General features: G+C 42.5%; 2 protein-coding genes across 2 annotated transcripts; one reads left to right on the plus strand and one right to left on the minus strand.

Moving 5' to 3' along the window:
* The first annotated feature begins 5437 nt into the window (after positions 1-5437).
* LOC127008801 (cuticle protein 19.8-like) lies at positions 5438-9631 on the plus strand. The gene is made up of 3 exons (XM_050881201.1): positions 5438-5449; positions 6867-7109; positions 8191-9631. The coding sequence occupies exons 1-3, from the start codon at positions 5438-5440 to the stop codon at positions 8794-8796; spliced, it is 861 nt and encodes a 286-aa protein (XP_050737158.1). The 3' UTR covers positions 8797-9631.
* Positions 9632-12484: 2853 nt separating this feature from the next.
* Positions 12485-25179, minus strand: LOC127008580 (ATP-dependent RNA helicase Ddx1-like). Its single transcript, XM_050880792.1, has 15 exons — positions 25069-25179; positions 23709-23760; positions 22238-22419; positions 21785-21984; positions 21214-21456; positions 20189-20362; positions 18801-19055; positions 18256-18378; positions 17655-17841; positions 17036-17176; positions 16386-16535; positions 15711-15847; positions 14804-14905; positions 14064-14184; positions 12485-13261 (listed from the first exon to the last, which is right to left on the minus strand). The coding sequence occupies exons 1-15, from the start codon at positions 25082-25084 to the stop codon at positions 13134-13136; spliced, it is 2211 nt and encodes a 736-aa protein (XP_050736749.1). The 5' UTR covers positions 25085-25179; the 3' UTR covers positions 12485-13133.
* Positions 25180-25629: the final 450 nt, after the last annotated feature.

Raw genomic sequence — 25629 nt, forward strand, 5'->3', positions numbered from 1 at the left:
AAGGAAGGAAGGAAGGAAGGAATCAGATGAAAACGAGGGAAATGAGGAGAAGGATGAGGCAAAAAAGAAGAGGGTACAGGTAGGATAAAAGATGGTGCAAGGAAGGACATTTAAGAAGGAAGGAGCAGGGTAATGAATAAAGAAATGAGAAAGGAAGGAATAAGATGAAAACGAGGTAAATGAGGAGGATGAGGCAAAAAAGAAGAGGGGTAGATAGGAGAAAGGAGATGTAAGGAAGGACATAATAAGAGAGAAAGAAGCTGGGGAGTTAGTAAAAAAATGAGGAAGAGAAAAAGGGAGGAATCAGATTAAGACGAGGGAGATGAGAAGGCTGAGGCAAATAAGGACAAACAAAAAGAAAAGCCAATATAGGAAAGAGGAAAGGAAGAAGAAAGAAAAAGACTACAATTGCGAAGAACTAATGAAGACAAAAGAAGAAAGCAAGATGAAGAAAGGAAATTAGAACAAGAGTGTGACATATTGACAACCCAAACGCAAAAAAGACGAAAGAGAAGAAGAGGCAAAGAACTGATGAAGACAAAAGATAGAAAGCAAGAAAGAAAGCAGAGCAAAATAAAAGAAGAGAAAAAAGAAGGAAGAAGAAGGTGACGTATTCGAGGAAGAAAATGAAACAGGGCAAAAGAGGAAGAAGGTGACATATTCCAGGAAAAAAAAACTGGAACAGGGCAAAAGAAGAAGGGAAAAAAGAAAAAAGAGGAAAGGCTGCCCATTCTAACCACCCAAATACAGCGGACAAGGATGAAGAAAGGAAATAAAAGGAAGAGAAGAGGAAAACAAACCAAGATTAAAGAAGAAGAGGAGGAGGAGGAGAAAAGGCGGGCCACACTAACCACCCAAATGCAGCATAAAGAGGATAGTTTACCTGTTCGTGTCACACCTGAGCGATCGCGGTGGTGTGGAAAGGTACGCAGATGTTGCAGTCCCCCCTTCGAACCCCCCCTCAGCCTCCCCATTCCCCCAGCCACCCGTAGACGCCCTGCAGCTGACGTATGGGAGAGCCCGTCAGCCCATCAGCCCTCCCTCATCCTCACCCCAGAGTCATATGGCTGTGTGTGTGTGTGTGTGTGTGTGTGTGTGTGTGTGTGTGTTGCGTCATTCCTCAGCCGTAAAAGTGTTAATGATGGAAACTCGTACACGTATTATGCAGTTCGTTGGGTTTTCTGGTTTCTTTCGTTCTTTCTCCTCGTCTTCTTCTTGGTTTCTCTTTGTGTTCTCTAGTGTTTTCTTATTTCAGTCTTTTTTTTACGTTTCGGCCTATGGCGCCGGTAGGCTTTCTTTGGTGGGGCCTGATTGTCGGCCCCAGCCCGTTATGGCGCAGGCAGTGTTTAAAGTGGCGCCGTCTTTAGAAAGAGAATCTAGAGTCCGGGTTGATGGGTGGTCTTCAGGACAGTAGGTGGGTAGTCTTAGGCCACTAGGCGGTGACTGAAAAATCCCAGCTGTGACGCCAGGCAGGACTCGAGCCCGCGTCCTCCTGGACACGGCGCAGGTACGCTAACCACTCAGCCACTCAGCCCAGATTTTTCAATATTTAACATGTAAGGCACTGGTTCATTGTGTTCTCTAGTTTCGTTCTTCTTTCTCTTGGTTTTCTGTGTTCTCTACCGTTTTTTTTAACGTTTTTAGTGTTCTTTTGTAATCTACCTATTTTTTTCTATATTTCAGTATTTCCTTTCCTCTTTCCTTCTTTTTCCTTTTCGTTTTCGTTCTCTCTTTCTCTTCATCGTTCCACGTTCAAATCTTTACCGAAACCTTGTTGTTGTTAAAGACTTTGTCACTCTGCGGAGGGACCATGGGCCTTTTGACGGCCCAGGAAGGGGGTGCCGACAGACCGACTTTACCGAGACGATCAAGTCGGTCCGTCGGCGAGAACTGGCGTGTCTCTGCCGAACCCTTGAAACAGAAGATAATTACGCAGAACCAACATACTACTGACAGTTAGCAAATGCGTTCCAGCAGAGACCTTCGCAGCGGTGCATGAGGCAAGGAACACTACTAACGCACCCTACGCCGAGCACCTTCATTATGCCACAGGGTTGCTTTGCTTTCACGCTCTCGCTCCCTTCCCCTTCTTTGTGTTGCTTTCAAGGTCTGTTCAGCGAAATGTGCTCTGGGCTACCTCGCTAACCGCTTATCCCACTACTGCTGCTGCTGCTACTACTACTACTTCACCTACTACTGTTACTACTATTTCTACGTCCTCCTTCCTCTAATCCTCTTTATTCTTCCTTACTCATCCTTCGTTCTCTTAACCACTTATACTACTACTACTACTACTACTACTATTCTCACATCCTCCTTACTCTCATTCTTCTCCCTTCCTTCTTCTTCCTCTTCTTCTTCTTCCTCCTCCTCCTTAAAGCTGAGGGAACCCATATTAGGACGCCCTCAATCCCTGGGTCCCCGGGGAGGTTTGGGGGACTCGAACCCTGCTCACTGGCCCACGCACGACCCCTTCCGCCAACCTCTGAATTTGTGGTCCTCCTCCTCCTCCTCTTCTTCCTTCTCCTACTTGTCTTTTTTTCTTTTTTCTTTGTGCTCTTCCTCCTCCTCTTCTTCCTTTTTTTTTTTTTTTTTGGTGTTCCTCCTATTTTGTTGTGCGCATCCTCTTCTTCCTCCTCTCCTCCTCCTCTTTTTTTTTTCTTTGCTTTCCTCCTTCCTTTCTTTAAGTAATTCCTCTATTATTCCTGCTGCTTTTCTTCTTCTTCTTTTTCTTCTCCTTTTTCTTCCTCCTCCGTCTCCTCCTCCTCCTCCTCTTCTTCTTCTTCTTTTTCTTCTCCTTTTTCTTCCTCCTCCTCTTCTTCTTCTTCTTCTTCTTCTTCTTCTTCTTCTTCTTCTTCAGCATCAGCATCATCTTCCCCTCACAGTTTCTTAATGGCTTGGTGCAAGAGTACAACGCATGACTAATTCTTGCATGACTAATGAAGCCGCCACTTCGGTTACCCTTCCTAAGCATATTGTATCATCGGGGGAAGGAGGAAATCTGTTCTTCGACGTTCTTGCGCGAGAGGTATGTTCCGGGGCCTCTATCTATCTATCTATCTATAAAACCAGTACTCCATAACAAAACGGGAACAGTGTATTAATGTTTTGTTTGTTTATTTTTTGTTACGACCTCGAACTGACTTATTTGTCACACACTATGAACAGTAAAAATAATAAGAAGAAAAATACGACTTATGAACAGAAACGAAAAAGAAAGGAATCGATTATCAGGAAAAGCTACACACAAAAAAAAAACGAATACTTGCACACAGAAAAAGAAACAGGAGAAAGAGAGAAAGAGATTATCATGAAAAACTATATGAAAAACGAAGACTTGCTCACAGGAAAGGCAAAAGGAGATCAGGAAAAGCTAGAAAAAAAAAGAAAAAAACGAAAACTTGCACACAGAAAAAGAAACAGGAGAAAGAGAGTAAGAGTTTATCATGAAAAACTATACGAAAAACGAAGACTTGCTCACAGAAAAGCAAAAGAAGAGAGATTGTCTACATACACACACACAAAAAAAAAAACGAAAACTTGCGCACAGAATAAAAAACAGGAGAAAGAGAATAACAAACAGAGAAAGCAAAAAGCAGAAAAAGGTTACCAGGAACATAATAAGGAAAAGCAAAAACAGAAAGAAAACACCAAGAAAACGACAAGGAAGAGGATAAAAAAAAGCAGAAAGAATATCACCAGAAAAACGAAAGGAAAACGAGAGGAAAAGCAGATCCATTGTTACCAAGTGGGCGGCTCATCTGGCCCAGCAGGAAGTAAGTTGACGAAACCGCGAGGCCGTGAGAGTGGGATGCAGGTGGCGAGGAAGCTATACAGTGGACGATAACGAGGAGCACGGTAGTTAGTTAGGCGGTCAGGCGGTGAATTCCTGAGGCGTGGGCTGAGGTAATGAGGAGGAGGAGGAGGAGGAGGAGGAGGAAAAGGAAGATAGGGAAGGAAAAATTGAAGTCTCGTTCGTCCTTGACCTAACGATGAAGAGCTCAGGGGCCGTGAATATGTGTGTGTGTGTGTGTGTGTGTGTGTGTGTGTGTGTGTGTGTGTGTGTGTGTGTGTGTGTGTGTGTGTGTGCATGGAAAAAAGTATTAAGGTAGAAAGAGGGAAGAGAAAATGGAGCGAAGGGGAAAAAAATTAAGTCTGAAAAGGGAGATAAAATATTGGAGTGAAAAAGCAAACTCGAAAATTAAAAAATGTATAGGAGAGAGAGAGAGAGAGAGAGAGAGAGAGAGAGAGAGAGAGAGATGAGGAAAGAAGATTAAAGAAGATTGAAGAAGAGGAACAGGAAGCAGATGATCTACAATGATTGCGAATGAAGAAAGATGAAGAAAGACTCAACAGAAGCAGATGAAGAGCGAGAGACGGAGAAGATGAAGAAAGGGAAGAGATGAGGAAAGAGGAAGGTAGAGAAGAGGAAGAGTAAGGGGGAGGAAGATGACGCAGGAGATGAAGAAAAGAGGAAAGAAGAGAAGGTAAACGGTGGATGAAGAAAAGAGAAGTAGATAAACACGAGAAAAAACGATGAATGAAAGTAAAGAAGGGAGAAAAAGAGGAAGAAGTAGGAAAAGGGATGAAGCAAGGAAGAGAAGAGAGGAAAGACGAGGAAGTACATAGTCACTAGGAAAAGGAGGAAGGAGAGAAAAGAAGGAGTAAAGAAGGGAGAAGGAGAAGAGGAGGAAGAAGTGGGGAAATGAATGAAGAAAGGGAGAAAAGAGGAGGGAAGAGGAAATACATACACAAGATGAAGGATAGCGAGGAGGAAGAAGAGAAAACAAAAAGAAAGGAAGGGAGGAAGGAAGAGGGACGAGTCAAAACATGGGTAAAGGAAAGAAAGGAAAGGAAAGAAAAGGAAGAAAGGAGAGAAAACAAAGAGAAAAAAAGGAAGGAAGGAAGGAAGAGGGACTAGTTAAAAGATGGGTAAAGGAAGTAAAGAAAAGCAAAAGAAAGGAAAGGAAAAGAGAGGAAGAAAGGAGAGAAAACAAAGAGAAAGGAAGGAAGACGGACTAGTTAAAAGCTGGGTAAAGGAAATCAAGGAAAGAAAAGCAGAAAGGAAAGGAAAGAGAGGAAGAAAGGAGAGAAAACAAAGAGAAAGGAAGGAAACTGGACTGCTTGAGAGACGAGTAAAGAAAGAGAAGTAGAAGAGAAGGAAAACAAAGGAAGATGAGGGACGCCGGAGCAGAGTTAAGGCCGCAGAAGAAGACGCAGTACTCGGGGAAAGTGATGCGACGCCACGCCCTCGCTGGGGGTCGTGTGCGGCGGGAGAGGGGAAGAGAGAGGCGGGGGGGAGGAGCGAAGGGGGCGGGGAGAGGAGCGGGACAAGGGAGAAGTGTGGTGACGGGGCGGAGTGTGACGGCGGTGGTGAGGAGAGGGAAGGCAGCGTATATAAGGCAACTCGGCCCCCTTCTCGGCACACATTACCATCATGCTTCCTCAGGTGGGTGCACAGCAGCTTCTCATTAGTAAACCCGGTAGCTGCGGGGATCATGTTTCTTAAAGGCCCCTCTAAGCGAGAAAAATGAGAAAAAATCATCACTCACGCAAACCATTTCATAATATATATATCAACGCATTTGTGATCAGTGTATGCATCATCTATTTTGGGGAGTTTATATCATGACAAAAATTTGGCCCGTCGCTCGCTGGTACAAGGTAAAGCCACAAATTTGGCCCGTCGCTGCTACCGGGTTAAGGAGAGAGCCTTTTAAGATCACCTTTTGGATGTATACAGGTGGACATGCCGACCAGGTGCAGTTTATCACTTCATCTGGCCATTAATTTGTTGTTTAATTTGTTTTCTTTTTAACTCTCGGTGCATACCTACTAAATTCTGGCTTTCTAATCTTGTGTGGAACTGCGACACGCGGAATTACCTCCAACAGAACGTGAAAAAAAAGTTCGATTCGAAGTGCTTTTGTAAGGAGTTTTTTCGAGACATTTCATTCATCATCATCATCATCATCAGACGTGGAGGTTGTGGTGATACTATGCATAAGATCAGATACAGCGCCTCTCATTACTGTTTATATGCATTTTCTGTGTTTTAAACGTTCAGGCACACGCACATTTAACAACCATTTGTGGCTACCAGTGACTTAGGTAAATGCTGTGGTTAATCTAAGAGCGCTACGCAGCCTTACAATGCCTGGATTTATGCAAGTAGTCTTTGAAACATTGGCGCGTAATATGAACACAACATGAACAGTTTAATTGCGATGTTAGTAGTAGCTTCAGACGTGTTAACAAAAGCAAAATGTAAGCTAATATAAACAAATAATATGAAGTTTAACTGCGCTAGAGAAACACACCAGCAAAATTAAATAAGTGTCAAGTATACGGATAAAAAAAAACGTAAGCTAATATACAAACGAAATATATATGGTTAGCAGTAAAAACAGAAGCCAACATAAACACGTAATATAGTTTAATTAAGCCAGGAAACCACACAAGCCAAATTAGCAGGTCAAACATAAACACATAATACAGTTTAATTAAGCCAGGAAACCACACAAGCCAAATTAGCAGGTCAAACATAAACACATAATACAGTTTAATTAAGCCAGGAAACCACACAAGCAAAATTAGGACCTGTTCAAAGTCGCTCAGAAGCCTCCTCACACCAGGTAACGTTAACACCATCACCTAAAACGTAAGCTAATATAATATAGTTTAATTAAGCCAGGAAACCACACAAGCAAAATTAGGACCTGTTCAAAGTCGCTCAGAAGCCTCCTCACACCAGGTAACGTTAACACCATCACCTAAAACGTAAGCTAATATACAAACGAAATATATATAGTTAGCAGTAAAAACAGAAGCTAACATAAGCATATAATATAGTTTAATTAAGCCAGGAAACCACACAAGCAAAATTAGGACCTGTTCAAAGTCGCTCAGAAGCCTCCTCACACCAGGTATCGTTAACACCATCACCCAAGACCCTTCCCTTCGTCTTCCAGATCTGCGTGTGTGCTGTCTTCGCCTTCACGGGGGTGGCTGCCTTCCCCTCCTTCCACCCCGCTCCTCCCCTGTACCACCCGCCAGCCCCCTACCACCCGCCAGCCCCCTACCACCCACCTGCCCCGCACTACCCTGATGTAAGTATTAGAACAAGTCGAGTAGTAATGAATCGTCTTGCTTCTTTCCTTCCTTCCCCTCGTCCCTTCCTCCTTCTTACAATTCTCCTCCATCCCTGCACCATCCGCCAGCCCCTTCCCTATCACCCTCCTGCACCTCATTTATATATCTTCATCTCCTCCTTCCACCCATCATCTTTGTTCTCCTCTTAGTGAAAAAAAATTACTCGTGCTCCTCTTTCTTTCATCTACACATTATCATTAAAGAGTTATCCACCCGGACGTAAGTGTGAATCAGAACATGTAACTATGAATCAGAACATGTCAGTGGTAATGTATGGTCTTGCTTGTTCTCTCCCTCCCCGTCCCTTCCTTCCTTCCTTGTAGCGAACAGTGCGTCATTAAGCTATACACAGCCGTCTCCACTAACTCAAGATTACCTAATAGGATTGACTAGCAACATACAGGCAACAACAAGCCCAGAACAGGACGTAGTTAATCCCATTCATCACCTTCCAAGCCTCTTATGTCACAGAAATTCGTCCCTAAAAATGATCCGCCACAAATGATCATGCAAGGGGAAGAACAGCAAGTAGCAGTGAGCCGCGTAAACTCTAAAAGAGCCGAAAGAAAGTGGCGGAACTGCAGATGCTTCCCTTGGTGCATCCCTTCCCCTCCCAGCCAGTGAAAGGCCGAGAGGAGGCAGAAGGAAGGCGGTGGCAGGCATCACGGCAACAAGGCCCGCTCGCTAACCACCACCGCCGCTACACTTTCCCCGCGACGCCTCAGCTTGTGGTTACACAGTGGGGAGAGGCTCTTACACTACTTACCACCTCGTTATAACACAGCGGGTTGCCACTACCGCCGCTTTGGGCTACGTAGGGGGTCTGTAGAGTACGGAGAGATAGGTCGGTGTTCAGCGCTGCGGGCGGCAAGACGCGTGAAATATTAATGGCGCGTGGTTGTTTTCACTTGTGTAGTAATCGCGGCTGTCATATAGGGTGTTACTTGATGTTATTACTCTTGCGCTTTACTGATGTTCCTTTGTGTACTTTCTCTTGGTACTGTCTCTATCCCCTCACTCGTGTTTTCTCCGCCCCAGGTGCCGCCCAAGTACGAGTATTCCTATGACGTGAACGACGACTACCAGAAGCTCAATTTCGAGAAGACCGAGTCGCGTGACGGCTACAAGACGGAGGGGTCCTACTCCGTGCAGCTGCCGGACGGCCGCAAGCAGATCGTAACCTACAACGACAACGGGGACGGCCTCGAGGCGGAGGTGACTTACGAGGGCGACATCGTGGCGGAGGTGTATCCCGCCCACCCCCACCCGGCGCCCAGCTACCCCAGCTTGCCCTACTTCCCCCCTTACCAGCCCCCGGTCTACCACCCCGTCCCCACCTACTCCTCACACCCCGCCCCCGCCGCCGCCGCCGCGCAGGCTGCCCCCGAGGCCGCCGTGTCCCTGGAGGCTTCTTCGGAAGAGAGCAGCGAGGACGCGGCGCCAGCCAAGATCGTGGAGGAGCCTGCACCCGCACCCGCCGAGGCCGAGGTCGTGGCCGCCCCCGCTGAGGACGCCGAGGAGGCGGCACAGTCGAGCCCCCTAGTGGAGGAGGAGGATGCGCCTATCTCCCTGGAGGAGGAGGTGGAGGATGCGGGAGAGGAGGCAGAGGATGCTGAGGACACCACTGTGCCGCCCGAGGAATAGGATGCCAGGCCAAGGATACTCTTCAAGGCTTTGTGGGAGTAGCGCCGTGGGATTCTAGCGTCGTGGAAATAACCCATGATGGCGTTCCCTCCATCTTTCTTCCCGTGTTCCTTCAGTGTTATGTTGCTCTGACACACCATTCTTCCCTTCTTCGCTTCTTCTCCCCTTCTTCTCTTCCTGTTGCTCTGACACACCATTCTTCCCGTTTTCCTTCTGTGTTATGGTGCTCCTGGACGCTCGCAATGACGCCCACACGAAGCAGCGAGACACACATGACTCCCTACACACAGCGAGACACGAGGTTGTTGTCTCTCCTTCACCATCTACTTTAATCATCCTCCGCGTCCACGCACAAGCCTTGCACCTTACACTTACCGAACCTAGATTCTCATAACTGTTTAGTGGGTATCAAGAAGTTGTCCACTTTTCGCATTATATTTTCCACCCTCTAGCATGATATTCTCCAACTATAAATATCGATAGTAAAAAAAAAAATCGATGTTGGGAGGTGATGTGACAATTGGACTCACTAGTAACTCCAGGTATCTTCATATTAATCTCACTTATTACCTTCTCTCCCACTTCGCATTACTTTTTCCACCCTCTTTCATCATATTCTCTAACTATAAATATTGAGTGTAAAAAAAGTGATGTTGGGATGTGATGTGACTCATGACATCACTAACTTCAGCTATCTTCCATTTTCACATCACTTTTTTTTATCTTTTCTTTCTTACTTTCCCAACATTTCTACCTCCATTGTAAGTAGTTCCTACATTGTTTGTAAAAATTTTTCAAGCATTGCATTTTGTATAAAACGAACCATAAAAATGAATTCTGTATCAGTAACCCTCCTCAAAGCACTCCCAGGTAAGCTTTAATTAGTTACTGTTACCTGTTATCACCTCTCACTGCTCAAGTAGGGCATACCAAGTTACCTCCTCTCTGACCACCACCACCACTATAATCAACATCATCATCAGGACAAAGGCCTTCCCAATGTCTTCCATCTCTAAATGATGTTAGTGTACTCCATCCTGAACTAGCAAATGTTCTTTATTCATATCTCCACATGATTTTCTGCCTGCCCTGACTTCTACAATTTCTGGGTTGCCAAACATGATCTGGCCCAGTCCATTCCTTGTTTATAATCATTTGAATATCTTTACCCCTTCCACTGCGATTGCCATGGATTTGGTTTTCACTGGTAGCCTGGTCACATATACTCCCAAGTCTTTCTCTGCCTCTGTGGTGGATAGTGGAGTGTTTCCCACGTGGTATTGGTATGCTGGCTATCCCCTCCTAAAGTACATGACTTTACATTTTTCTTCATTGAATTGTAGCAGCCACTTTTTATTCCATTCCTGTAGCTTGGTGATGTCTTCTTGTAGGAAATCCACAGTCAAGGGGTTAACTCAGTCTGTTCTCTAATAGTCTAATCCACGATGCCTGCTCCCTATCCCTCTCCGTTATACCCAGTCAATACTCCATTTCTGTCCTACTGTCTGCCTGCCACTATAAGCTGACAACATTCAGTCATCACCGAGTGGTCTAAGACGACCTACATGCTGCCCTGAAGACCACTTATCAACCCAGACTCTAGATTAACTCCATAAAAAGGATCCAAAAGGAATTTCTGAGGACTGCATGAACCAAGCAAGATGGTGCCACTTTAACCCAGTAGCAGCAGGGATCATGATTCTTAATGGTCCCTCTAAGCGAAAAAAATGAGAAAAAATCACCCCTCACACAAACCATTTCATAATATATATCAAAGCATTTGTGATCAGTTTATATATCATCTATTTTGGGGGGTTAAAATCATGGCACAAATTTGGCCCGTCGCTGCTACACGGTAAAGCCACAAATTTGGCCCATCGCTGCTACCATGTTAAATCACTTGCCTGTGCCATAACGGGATGAAGCTGACCATCAGGCTCTCAGCAAGAAAGCCCACCAATGCCATGGGCGGAAAAAAAATAAGTGTGCAACATTACCTTTCACAGTTATTACCTTCAGTTATATGTACTCAAGACTTATAGAAAAAGACACCATCCAACAGCACTCACAGGTAATGAGTGTTCACCTTTAAGTTCACCCTAGAATGCATCAATAAGGAGCAGAACAGGTTTCATAACATAATCACATAACATAGTAAGTTTCCAGGTGGTGAGGGCACTACACTTCTTGGCAGGCACAGGTGACAGGAGTGTGCACCTTCAAGTTAGCTCACTCTAAAATGCAAAAACCAAAAAATGGGTTCAGAGCTGATGTTGGTTTGCCAGTAAAGAGGAAATGCTCCAACCACCTATGCCTTGCCCACTCTTGACACCTACCTGCCAACCTTGTCACCTCCAGACCCCTCCCCCTCCCCCCCCTAACACCTAGCCCAGAAAAGGAAAAGGTGGCCACAGAACACAGCTTGGTACACTAATCATAACCAAAGATATATTATCAAATACACATCCCTTTGCATTTAATAAGAGAAAAGAGAAAATATATGATTCCTAATGATAAAAGTAAGATGCTGAGGAACTTTTTTTTCTTTAATGTTGGGCTAACTGTTAAGGCAGAATAAATCAAGAAAAAGAAACTGCTGGTTCCTTTTAACCTGGTACCAGCGACGGGCCAAATTTGTGGCTTTACCGTGTAGCAGCAACGGGCCAAATTTGTGCCATGATATAAACCCCCAAAAAAAGATGATACATAATCTGATCACAAATGCTTTGATATATATTATGAAATGGTTTGTGTGAGGGATGATTTTTTCTCATTTTTCTCGCTTAGAGGGACCATTAAGAAACATGATCCCCGCTGCTACCGGGTTAATTTCAAGGCATTGTCTGACTCATATGTGCTGATGTGTTGTGGGATATCAGTGTCAGTGATGATGTAACTATATACACACAATGTCAGCCTGAGGAAATGAAGGTTTAAATGTTGTGTGGCTCTTTCACAGTAAATCTCTCTTCGTAAATACCTTGATAAAAAGTGTAGAGCATAATCATTAAAACACTTAAAAGTACTAACCTGCAGTGGCTGAGGAAGAGGTCTGAGGCTCAAGGTTCCAGTTCTAATTAGAATTATTCCCTCTGAGCTATTACCTCTCATGCATCTTTCCTTATCTTTACACTGCTGGAAAATATGTTAAATCATAAACAGCAAACTGTTTTTCATCTCATACAAAAGATTTCTATGGACTACCCTCTTTCATTAATTATCTAGAAGACATGTCACAATTCCTGAGCTATTATGTGTTGCTCTAATGCTCAATGCCTGTGGTGCCTTGTTTTCCTGCTTTCTTTCCCCACTAACTCCCTCTTACACTATTTATCTATATCTCTGATGCAACGCTTATCCCAGGAAATCCACATACAATCACACCACATCTCCAGTTCTCTGTCCATTCTCTCTCCTTGGAACTACTTACAGGAATGTGTTGCACTTAAAACACATATTTCTCTTATTTATGTGACTATTACCTACTTTTCCTTCATACCAAACCATTATTATCCTTCCATTCTGTACTCTGCCAATGACAACACAACCCATCTGCTGATCTTAGTACTCTTAAGCTTGTAATATCAAACTCTTCTTCACTAATGATTCAGTTCTTTGCTTAACTCATCACACAACCTTATGGACTAGTCTTTGACTATTAAGGTGAAGTGACAAAGAAAACAAGGGCTGCACTGGATGCTGCTTTAATAGCATTGTTCAGAGGAAGATGGCTTCATGCAGGGGTTGCCTTAGGTTAACTCCACAAGTTCATAAAGTTTAGAGAGACTTGAAATAACAAGATGCTCTTACTTGGTAGATTCAGAAGCTATGTCACTCAACAAAGATCAGTTCTGTTCCTTTCACATGAAGTAAAGCATATGTACAAGAACACCGCATATCAAACTATGGATTGAGGATGGGTATGTATCACACATTTGGCAATTAGTACTTTGGCATAAGCTGTATTCACAAACAGCTTGTGGAAAGACCTTCTTATATTTAAATATTAATATAAACTGGAAAAGTTGGCAATAATGCAAATTACATACATTCAAGGTATCTGCATAGCTGTAAGCATTATGATAAATTACCTTGGATGATGACTAGTCAAAACCTACTAGAATTCCAAATATATGACAAACATACTTCATGATGATATGGGTTTCATTACTGATAAACTACCACAAGGGGTTGGTAGGAGTCAATGTGACACACTTGTTACATACCTGACAGGTGTTGCCAGCTGCCTTCCTTGAGCTTATATATTTAGAGTGGGTTACCAGTCAGCTGCATCAACAATCCACATAAACTTAATTATTTCCTAAGTGTCACTAGGCTTATCGTGTCCAGGGATAAACTTTGCCGTACTGGCGCTTAAGGTAAATATTTTGAGTCTCCTTTTCTAGCTTAGCCAACTCTTGCACAGCTGGTGCCAGCTGCTCCACATGGGTCTGGTAGCTAGAACCTGAGGATGGATGCAAAACCAAGACATTATAAACCATTCCCCTGAAGCACTTACATACACCAAGCTAACAATAACCACATGATACAAGCAATAGTAGAAAGGTCAGATAATGTTCAACTACCAAACAAAACAAATTATAGAACCTAAGGATGGATACAAAACCGAGATATCATAAACCATTCCTTGAAGCACTTACATAATTATATCAAGCTAAAAATAACCACATGATACAAACAATACTAAGAAGTCAAAGATTATGATGAAATACCAAATGATACAAATCATATCAAAGAGCCAAAGTTTACGTTCAAACACATCAGTGAACTCAGATATATACGAGGCATCCATGGGAAAAAGGCCATAAGGGAGGGAGACATTTTATTCTAGTGTACACTGGGAGAGACAGGCTGGGCCACAAATACCAGGAAGAACAAGAAACAATTTACAAGGGAAGAGTGACATTGTATTTGGTGTACCGAGGGTCATTTTTCCCTTGCAACTTATATCTTGTTCTTCCTGGGATGCTTTTTAATTTTTTTTAGAAGCAAGGGAGGCAGCTCAAGGAAAAAAGAAAAAAAAGAAAAAAAGAAAAAAAAAAGCCCTCTAGATGCTGCTCCAACAAAAGGAAAAGAACATGAGGCCAGAGGAGATCAATTTCAGCTGGAGAGGTGTCTTGATACTCTCCTCTTAAAAGCCCAATGCAAACTAGAAAAACTGGCTTTGTTCCTTACTAGAACACCTCAATTAGCCTATGTCCCAAGGTGCGAGGGGTTCAACAGCTCCTTCCCGCCCAGCGACTCACCTGTGTGGCCTCGCTTCTCTCCATAAGTGACCTTGCCATCAAACTCGTCCACTGGCACCCTCATCTCCTTGTCTACCTGCTGGATTGTCACGCCCAGGTGCTCCTCAATGTCCGCCAAGTACTGGGAGGGAGAATGTGAATGTCAGTCCCTTAAAATTCATCCCTACACGAAATATCACTCTCGTGCTTCTGGATGATGTGGCACTCCTCAATGTCTGCCTAGAACTGGGAGGGAAAATGTAAATGTCAGTCCTTTAACTTTCATCCCTGCACAAAATATTATTCTTTAGCTTCCGGATAATGTGATGTGAATTTCAAAGACTGGTTACCTCACAAAATAAAATGTCTACCTGTAATTATTGCTGTAAAAAATCAAATAAATACTAACACTAGAATATCAATCCCTTAAAATTCATCCCTTCATGAAAAATTACTCCTATGCTTCTGGATAGCGTGATACAAATTTCAAAGATCATTTACCTCACAAAATAAAATGTCCACCTGTAACTATTGCTGTTAAGATATGATAAAACCTCACAATAGAAGGATTAAACTCAAAGAAATGGAAAGGACACCAGTGGAAGAAACAAAATCAAACCATAAATATATCAAACAGGCATTCCCTTAAAATCATATGACTAAAATAACAAAACTAAACCCAAATCAAAAGCTCAATGAGGAAGACAATTAACAACACTTCAATGGACCTTGCACTAATGGTCACCTTCGAGAACGCTCACCTGAGGTTCGTTATACCAGGTGCAGCAGCCTCGCTCGGTGGTAAGGCGCGTGTTGTAGCAGTTACGGCCCCGACTGGCACACCACTCACCGTGATACCACACCTGGCGGGCAGAAAGGTGGTGTTATGAAGTGTCTCAGGACTATAACACACCACTGACTTCTCCCTTATGCCTCTATTTACTGCTAGGGAGGAAGAAGTAAAGAGTAAAGGATAAAAGTAAAGAGTAGAAGTAAAGGACTGAAAGGAAAGGTTGGGTTATGAGTGTCTTGGAACTGCGGAACTACATATCATTAATTCCTGCCTTTTGTCTTTATTCACTGTTAATTTCTTTGTGCACAGAGGGAAGAGAGAGTAAAGAGTGTTTGAGAGGAAAGGTGATATTATTCAGTGCCTTGAAACCACACCCTTAACCTGGTAGCAGCGGGGATCATGTTTCTTAATGGTCCCTCTAAGTGAGAAAAACGAGAAAAAATCATCACTCACAAAACCATTTCATAATATATATCAAAGCATTTATGATCAGTTCATGTACAGTATCATCTATTTTGGGGGGCTTAAATCATGGCACAAATTTGGCCCGTCGCTGCTACATGGTAAAGCCACAAATTTGGCCCGTCGCTGCTACACGGTAAAGCCACAAATCTGGCCCATCGCTGCTATACGGTAAAGCCACAAATTTAGCCCGTTGCTGCTACACGGTAAAGTCACAAATTTGGCCCGTCGCTGCTACCAAGTTAATTCCCACCACGAATGTAAAAAATACTTATGAGAACCCGACTAGTCTCCTCTGTACCCTTTGGAATTGTTTGTTGTGAGAGCCAAAAGCTTCCGAGAATACTGATTTAAATATCTCTCATTCCTCTTCTAATGACGCCTTTCACTCATCACTTCAACATCACTCTAACCTTCTCTGGGACGGCCGCCACCAGGGAGATCGCCAGACCCATCCTTTCCGCTCGGCCCACACGCCCAATACGGTGGACATAGTTGCTCTTCTCGTCCGGCAGCGTCACGTTGATGATGAAAGGCAGACCTGACACATCTGTAAACACAAGAAACACATCAGTAACATAAGAAACACCTCTCTGGAGCAACATGTTACCTTTGACCCTGTAAATTAGGAGCAATAAGAAGACAGCTCACCTACCAACCTAACAACTCTTCAGAACTCAATATATCTAACAAGAAAACACAGCACAAATCAGCAGAAAATAGTCCACTGAACACCCTAGCATCTCTTTTAAGAAATTACAAGTATACCTAAAAGAAAACACACCATAAAACATCTCTAGAACACTAATGAGATATGATTGAAGAGAAAATCTACACTTGTAGCGGATATTGTCATTTCATCTACATAGTTTCTCCACTTATAAGCAACATTATGGTGATGATGAGAAGTGAATGGGATGTAAAAGAGAATCTGTTATAACCCAAACCTATAAGCAGCTCAAAGGTAATGAAGAACAGTGAATGGAACATAGAAGAGAATGCAATTGATTCCTATAGTTTCTCCATCTTATAAGAAGTGTTCGAGTAAAGAATAACAAATGGGACATAAAAGAAAACGCTGTTGTTACCTATGCCACGAGCAGCAACGTCTGTGCAGATGAGGAACTTGACGTTGCCATCCTTGAAGGTCTGGAGGTTTGCCTTGCGCTCGTTTGGCTTGCGGTCGCCATGCAGACACACGCAGGAGTAGGGGTTGCCTCGGTTGTGTGCCCCACCGCCTAGGAAAATTAGGTAGAGTTAATAGTGTTAGTATGTGTAAATATTAGTATTATAGTGTTAGCATTAGTAGTGTAGCAGTAGTGTTGTGCTTATATGGTGTGATTTTGGCTCCATGATTCTCCTAAACTCATGGATACTGAAAAAAGTTCCATATGAACTTACGTTGTTTTTGTATATGAACTTTCTTCCTCAGATACCAAATATGAATATGGGTATTGGAACTACTATAATAATTCCATGGGGGGAGCATTTCTTTTCTTAGGGGGAGGAGGGGTTGTGGTCTTGGCAGCCTCATCTACTATAAAACACACGCACACACATACACAAAGATTCTAACCACCTACAGGAAAACATCTTGCAAATCTTTTATTATCACAGATTTGCTTTCTTTTATCCATTTCAGTTCAGACTCTCTAATGTAACATAACCTTCTGTCATTGCAAAGCCCATCATACTAACCCTCCACCATCACACTCCCTCACACACTCCTTACACTCACCTATCTGGTTGAAATAGCGCTCCATGTTGTCGCAGTCCAGTTTGGTACGGCAGAAGATCAGAGCCTTGTCCATGTTGTGGGTGTCAATGGCCTTCACGCACAGCTCCCCCTTCAACATCTTCACTGCCTCACTCAGCGTCTCTGCAACGACCATCAACACATACATGAAAAACAAGCTTGCCTTTCCGTATACTTGTCTCACTTCTGTAACATGTCTATTTTTCTTGTCTAAATATATAATTCACATGAGAGGACAATTAATGAGAGGGATGTGAGAGATGAGAAAAACTGAAGGAAAAAACAGAGGTAGAGGAGAGGGAAAGAAATACTGAAGGAAAAATAGAGATAGAGGAGAGGGAAAGCAAAACTAATGGAAGAAATAAAAGTAGAGGTGAGGAAAAGAAAACTGAAGGAAAAAAGAGATAGAGGAAAAGGAGGGAAAAACGGAAAAAGGAAGTAGCAGCAGAGGAGAGGGAAAGAGAAACTGAAATAGAAAGTGGTAGAGGAAAGAAAAAGAAAAACTGAAGGAAAAAATAAGTTAAAGAAAAACTGAAGAAAGGAAAGATATAGTACGGTCAGAAATAAAGGTCGAGGAAAGGAACATAATAAAAAGACTCACCGGGGGTATTATTCCCAGGGCGCACATTGTCCTTGGCATGCACTCCATCGGTCTGCACATGGCGGCGAAGGGTGGTCCAGCTGGTGTCCGTGCGAGGGTCAATCGTAACAACCACATGGTGCACTGTCTCGGGTACTGCGTCCTCCCCTTTCAGATCAACCCACGTGGGGAAGTGCATCAGACGCTCCTGTGGCGAGAGGGGAAGAGGTCACGTATGAGAGAAGAGAGTAACATCGGTGTGGTGTGGTGTGGTGTAGTTCAGTTATGAGAAGAAAGAGGTGGTAAAAGATGCATTGATGAGGTTGGTGGTATTGACAGATGTGGTAATAGTAGATGATGAGAAAGGAGTAGAATGATAATGTAGTGTGATGTATGGTGAAGTATGGGGTCTTATGGAGTAAAAAGAAAAGTATGAAAGAACACATGAAAAGAATCGTTATGAAATAGTGAATAAAGGAGATAATATAAGAATAGAAAATGGGAGAAATAAGAATTAGAAAAAGTAATGATGAAAAGAGAAAACATGAACTGTGAAAATATAAAATGACTTACATGAATTCCTCCACCAGCTAAAGACAGCATAAGAACCAGATTAACTTACCGCCATCCGCTTCACCTCGAACGAGTGGAGAGTGGCGGAACAAACCACCATCTGTAACCTCTTGCCGTCGGGCGTGATCTTGGGGATGGAACCGTAGATGCTGTTGATCAACCTCTCATGACCCTGCAGGAAAAAGAAGATAAATAAATAAAGTAACAAATCAATACATCAGGGGAAAGTAAATAAAGGAAAGTAGATAAGAGTGGCGAAAAGAAAGTAGAGAAATGTGGCAAAAAAGTAGAGGAGTGGCTAAAAAGTAGAGAAGAGTGACTAAAAGGAAGTAGAAATGGATAAAAAGTAGAAAAGCGTGGCTAAAAGAAAATAAAGGAGTGACTAAAACAAAGTAGAAGAGTGGCTTAAAAGTAGAAAAGAGTGGCTAAAAGTAAGTAGAGGAGTGGCTTAAAAGTAGAGTGGCTAAAAGGAAGTAGAAGAGTGGCTAAAAAGTAGAGGAGTGAATAAAAGGAAGTACAGAAGAATGATCAAAAGACAGGTCAATTTCGTATGGATAAAGAAGCACCTGAATATACCTGTAATCATGACCTCACCTGCTTTAGAAGTCCATCAGCCTCGTCCAGAACAAAGAATTTACAGGACTGGAGGGAGAGCTGTCCTGTGTTGATGAGCTCCTCCATGCGTCCGGGGGTACCACACACAATGTCGATGCCAGAGTTGAGGGCGGCAATCTGATCCTTGACGGGGATGCCACCCACCACCAGCAAGTCCCTCACCACGGGGTCGTCCAGGTGCTGGCGGAACAGCTGGACCTGCTTCAGCGTCTGCTCAGCCAGTTCTCGGGATGGCTAGCGGAAAATAAGACAGGTGGTTGGTTTTGAGTTTGATGTCTTTCTTATAAATGACAATGGGCTTATAAATCTTTGGAAAATTATGTCAAATGGATGGCTGGAATATTCATGAGCAAACAAAAAAGGAAAATCAAGGAAAAAGAAAGCATAATAGAAAACTTAAATAATAAAGACTAAAATAAATAAATAAAACAAGGAAAGTGAAAAGAAAGAGAACAGGAAAATAACAATTGAAAAGTTTAATATTCTGGGCTGGAAAAGATCAATGGTTTTAAATTTGATGCCTTATAAATGAAAAAAACTACACAATTTATTAGGACATTACATCTTATACCTGTTTTGTATGTTCTGTCATATTTAGCAACAAGAAAACATACACAGGAGTAAAAAAAGAAATGAAAGAGAAAAATAAAAAGCGTAGGTTATTCCTGAAATTGTTCAAAATTATCTGGGAATCCTGTCTTTAACCCGTAACCACAACCCTTAAAACATAATCCCTTGACTATATAGAAATGACAGAGAGAAAAAGAGGTAGAGGACTGAAGCAAAATATGTGGTATAGATATAAGGGAAGCAGGAGGGCTGGAATTAAAGTCTGTAAAGTTAAAGGAATGGGAAATTGGATGAGTCACTGTAGCCTCTCTTATTATCCTGAAGCCACCCTCATCATACCCTGTAGTAGCCTAAACACTTTTACCAGCCCCTTCAGTGGCCTTAACACCCTTGTCAGCCATTTCAGTACCCTTCAACATCCTTAACAGCCCTTTCAGTACCCTTCAACACCCTTACCAGCCCTTTCAGTACCCTTCAACACCCTTACCAGCCCTTTCAGTACCCTTCAACACCCTTACCAGCCCTTTCAGTACCCTTCAACACCCTTACCAGCCCTTTCAGTACCCTTCAACACCCTTACCAGCCCTTTCAGTACCCTTCAACACCCTTACCAGCCTCTTCAGTAGCCTACAACACCCTTACCAGCCCTTTCAGTACCCTTCAACACCCTTACCAGCCTCTTCAGTAGCCTACAACACCCTTACCAGCCCTTTCAGTACCCTTCAACACCCTTACCAGCCCTTTCAGTACCCTTCAACACCCTTACCAGCCTCTTCAGTAGCCTTTAGCATCCTCACCTCTATAATGATGGCTTGAGGGGCATTGTTCTGGACCTTCTGGGGCTTGTCACTGCTGGCCTTTATCCCGCCATGCACTGTACATTCTTTGCTGGCATCACACACCGCTATGTAGCCATTACTGGGTGGGTGTTTGAAGTCCTTCTGGCCAAAGTTGAAGGTTATCTCTGCATTCTGAAAGGTTAAGACAGGAATAGTAAGTTTGCAGACCAGATGAATCTCAAACTGAAACTAATGAATAACAAAATACTAAGGTTCATAATCTTAAATATATCAGGTTCCCAACTCAACTATTTTCCAAGCCCACAGAGATGATTAACTGGGTTTCCATGGGTGATTTTCCCATTCAAGGTGCAAAAATTGTCTTAAACTATCTCAAGAATCACAAAACAGTATAAAAATCCCAGGAACTTGTATAAAAGGCTTTTCCAAATGGTAATCTGAAGTGCTGAGACATTTAACCCGGTATCAGCGGGGATCATGTTTCTTAATGGTCCCTCCAAGCAAGAAAAATGAGAAAAAAATCACCTGTCACACAAACCATTTCATAATATATATCAAAGCATTTGTGATCAGATTATGTATCATCTATTTTGGGGGGTTTATATCATGGCACAAATTTGCCCTGTCGCTGCTACATGGTAAAGCCACAAATTTGGCCCGTCACTGCTACTGGGTTAAGAATACTGGCTTAATATTTTTTGCAAACCAGACAACGTTCAAATTGAAACAAATGAAAAAAATATGAATATGATTGTGGACCAGACAAAGGTTAAATTAAAACTACTGAAAATTCACAAGTGTACTCAAAATGAAGGAACTCAACACTTTTATGGATGGAATCTATCAACTCTCAAAAACAAAAATAATAAAAGAGCACTAGATGAGCAGCAGCAACCAGCCTCCCAAAAAATTTCCTTATAAAAGGGCTGACCAAAAATTCTACCATATACCAAATAAATGTATGACCCTTGTAAAAAAAAGAAGTTATGAATAAATGTTTCACATGTTTCAATTGTTCCTACCTTCAGCACAACCGACGGGTGGAACACAGCATTCTTGAACTCGCTGCGGAGGGTGAAGGCCTTGCCCAGCTCCACGCCGTTCTTGCTGTAACTCATCTCCATGGCGTCCAGGTCCAGGTAGCAGCCTATCGTATCGTTCAGGCCAAAAGCCTCACCGTATTCATCAAACTGCTTGCAATTTGATTTCTTTCCAGTGCCTCCGAACCCAAAGCCATTCTTGCATGTTCCCAGATCCAAGGCTGCCTGATGACATTAATATTTTGTGTGGTAACTGTGTATTCTCAAAAAATAACAAGCAAAGTAAATCCCATAACTAATACCTGAAGAAATAAGACTACAAAAATATTAAGAATGATAATAAAGCTCAACAACTAACAGATCCAAGGAAAACTGAATACAAAATATTTTATAACTGACATGAAACCAAAATGTTTATCAAAGACGAATCTACAAACCATTTAAAAAGGGAAAGGGACAATAAGAAAGTAGAACGAAAGAGGAAGAGATGATGATTTATAAAGGTAAAGGCACATTTAAACACCTCAGGACTCTGAGCAGCCTGTCTCCTCACCTGTGGCGTGGACCAGCCCACTCTGCACAGCCCTTCATCAGACACCATGGCCTCGAAGAAGTACTTGCCCTTGCCAGTGACGCCCTTGGTGCAGCGGGCACCCTGCCAGGCCTTTGGGTCCCTGGACTGGCAGCGCAGACCGTCGGGTGTTACAGCCATGCCAGGGTCTCGGTCAAAGAAGCTCATCAGCCACAGAGGAGCTTCAAGATGGAAGATAAGTTTGTCTGAGATGCATGGAGTCATGAAATGAAGCTCAGCTAAGATAATACTTCACACCACATGATAGAAAGTATATGAGCTATAATATTACAAAGCTGCATGATCATGAATTCAGTAGCTCACAGGAAGTCTGTTATTTCATATACATGTGACTTAATTTATGTGTAGTAATTGTACTAAATTCAAGGGGACACTCATGACAGTTCCCTGTGTATGACCAGGCTTCTCACTTACACACTTCCTTGGTGACCTTGGAAGTCTTGCCCTGCTGGATGTCCTTAAGTGACTCCCACACGATCTGCAGGATGGGCAGACAGAATGCACCTGTCTTGCCACTGCCTGTCTCGGCCGCCATCAGCACGTCTCCTCCACCAAGGATAAGTGGAATGGCCTCGTTCTGCACATCCGTGGGTAACCTGAGGACAGGGAGAAAACAGGTTAGCTTAATGCTTTCAAGATTATCATTAACTGCTAAAACATAAACAAAATAATTACAATAAAAATCCTTATCATTCTGATGTTGTCTTTCCATCAATGAATCTAATTGTAATTAGACGCATAGCACTCGGAGAGTGCACACCTCCACCAAAGATCGTCCTGAAAATTGGTATGGGCATCAACTGTGATCCTATACATCATATGGAAGCATTTCTTTCAGAATTTGATGAAATTCTATTTTTTAGGAAACTTTGACCTTGGTTGAACTTTTTGAGGTCAAGGTCAAAGGTCAAGGTCAAGGCCATGCAAAGTGCATCATATGGAAGCATTTTGTTTCAAAATTTGATGAAATTCTATTTTTTTTGTAAACTTTGACCTTGGGCAAACTTTTTGAGGTCAAGGTCAAAGGTCAAGGCCATGCAAGGTGCATCTTTCCATGAGCTAAAATATGAACCGAGTCTGAAGTCTCTACGAGGACGAGAACTGATGTTATGGCTAAAATGACGTTTTGTGCGACCTTGACCTTGACTTTTGACAAAAAATGTAATGGGTTTTATTCTGGATGGACACGCATCATATGGAAGCATTTGTTCCAAAATCTGATGAAATTTTATGTTTTTGGAAACTTTGACCTTGGGTAAACTTTTTGAGGTCAAGGTCAATGTCAAGGTGCATCTTTCCATTAGCTAAAATATGAACCAAGTATGAAGTCTCTACGATGAGGAGAACCGAAGTTATGGCCAAAATGACGTTTTGTGCGACCTTGACCTTTGACATAAAAAATTTAATGGGTTCTATTCTGGATGGACACGAAGCTTCCCTGAAAAATTGATATATCCGCAAAATTGTGCACAGGAGACTGCTCATGAACGAACAAACAAACAAACAAACAAATAAACATGCTGACCAGACCAAAAATATAACCTCCTCCCAACTTCGTTGGCGGAGGTAATTATATTTGTAGATATCAGGGTTAGAATTGAAAAAAAAATCTGTCCCCCCCTAAAAAAAAAGCCAGAAATAGCTTATTTTAAGTGATTTCCATTTAATCATGAAACACTAAATAAACAAAGAAAACAATAAACCCAAAAAGCTCCAAAGAAAAATAAAAAGGCCCCCTCAACAGTTTTTTTATTCTTTTTTCCAACTCTGGTACATATATTTTACACTATAATACAGAAAAATACAAACCTCAATTTTCCAAAAAAATTCAATCTACTAATCATTCCTATGGCTTGAGTACTTTACCAAATACACAAATACTTACGTCCAATCCATCTCTTCAACTGCTTTTGCAATCTCGGGCATGACGCCCATTTCTGAAAGAGATGAAGGTATAATTTCAGAAATTTTGCAATATATTTACAATACAACAACTGCATAAAAATTTGTAAAAATATCATGATCGTTTACAACAATTGATGTGTATGCTGACTTGTTCAGCTACAGGCAGCAGAGTAGCCCACAGCATCCTGCGGCAGACAAAACCTGCGACTCACCACAGCTAAAATCCAATAGGAGAGTTCACGCTCTTACCTACCAGAGGGCTTCACTGCTCTCACCCTCTTTATGCTCACTAAAAGACTGGTGAGTATATAAAGGTAAATCTTAAGAATAGTGGCTCCTAGTGGGTATGACAGGGTTTTGACAAGCGGACAGGCATGTTTATGTCACAAGGGGTGTATTTTTCTGCGCGGGCTCTTCCCTTTCTTCATCCTGGAGTTCGCAGTCTCATCACCCATCGACTTAGAAGAAATCATGAGGCCAGCATGGAAAAATACACCCCTTGTGACATAGACACGCCTGTCCGCTTGTCAAAACCCTGTCGTACGTGCTAGAAATGTTGTAATTACCACCACACCGTGCCCTAAACACGCACCCGCTAGGAGCCGTTATTCTTAAGATTTACCGGTCATATTATGATTATTTTTCCTTTGCACGACAAATAAGGCCTGAGCGTGCTAGACTGAACTAAAAACTATCGAACAGAAGGAAAATCACAATAAATTGAAAGCAGATATAAAAAATATAATAAATACCATGATTTTCAAAAGACTGATTCTGCTACTGTCAAGCTGGAGTACTGACAAGTTTTATTTCTGGACGCTAAGAGTGTGATGACAAAGATAACAGTTAGGACCAACAGCCTGGACCATACCACGCCCACGGCAACACCATCAGCCACGCCCACTCAGCCTCCCACCCAAGTCAGAATAACGAATCAACCAAGTCAGAATAACGACTGCCAAAGCTTAATAAACATTTGCTATTACTATTATTACCCAAACCCACGCCCACCCACGCCCCATACACAGCCGGCTAAACACTCTGCCATCTGTTTCTCCCACATCACACTCCTCACGCTAGTAATTTCACGCACACCCAAGACTGACACTCTGACACACACACAAAGACAAGCCCACACCCGTGCCATCAAAATACAACACAAAAATAATAAGAACTTCCAGAAAATGCCAAGCCAACGCCGAATCTTATTTTCCAGACATATTATAATCAAACAACCATTAAAAGACAGTCAAATGTAATGGTGAGAGTTGAATTGTCCTTAATATCCATGCCAGAGGGTTAATAGTGGTGTAATAATGGTGTAAATAGTGAAAATCTACCCTCGAAGGCTGCCATGCTGGTGCTCTGTGGGGCCGCTTGTGTTGACAGCCCTGCAGTGTTGCCAGGTGCCGACTTCTTCTTCTTCTTCTTTTGACCTGTAGCTTTGTATCGTTTCTCTTCTCAATCATTCAATCAATATATAAAGTCCTCCTTCTCAACACTTCTATACTTCACACCATGCACTTAGTTCATAGTGCACACTTAGGTTGGTATTATAAGACACTTTCGCTCCTCACATCAGATATTGCTAAAGGTCAAAGAGGGGATCAGTCGGGTTCTAATGAGTGTTTCCTCAGGTTCACGGTACAGAAGAAGGGTCAAACTACCACCAGGGTCGTAAAACTACTACTGGAAATGCTCACAACTCCTACGAAAGCCTTGTCAAATAGGTGTTCTTTGGTGACGAAATGTCTTACAATTACTTCACCCTGAACTGATGTGTTTTTTCTGTTTTTTTCTTCCCCTGACTGCTTTTCTATGTCAGTTTGTTAGATTCCACTATTATTAACTTTTCTTTCCACTGCACTTTCATTGCACAGTACTTTTTCCCAACCCAACTA

This window comes from Eriocheir sinensis, chromosome 38 (genome assembly GCF_024679095.1).
Source record: "Eriocheir sinensis breed Jianghai 21 chromosome 38, ASM2467909v1, whole genome shotgun sequence".
Taxonomy (NCBI): Eukaryota; Metazoa; Arthropoda; class Malacostraca; order Decapoda; family Varunidae; genus Eriocheir; species Eriocheir sinensis.

What these genes read in the sequence shown, in the direction of transcription:
- LOC127008801 (XM_050881201.1), top strand. An exon ending in CTGCCCCGCACTACCCTGAT is followed by an intron (nt 7,110 to 8,190) that starts GTAAGTATTAGA and finishes TCTCCGCCCCAG; the next exon opens with GTGCCGCCCAAGTACGAGTA.
- LOC127008580 (XM_050880792.1), bottom strand. An exon ending in CAAGGTCACCAAGGAAGTGT is followed by an intron (nt 21,985 to 22,237) that starts GTAAGTGAGAAG and finishes TCCATCTTGAAG; the next exon opens with CTCCTCTGTGGCTGATGAGC. An exon ending in TGGGCTGGTCCACGCCACAG is followed by an intron (nt 21,457 to 21,784) that starts GTGAGGAGACAG and finishes TAATGTCATCAG; the next exon opens with GCAGCCTTGGATCTGGGAAC.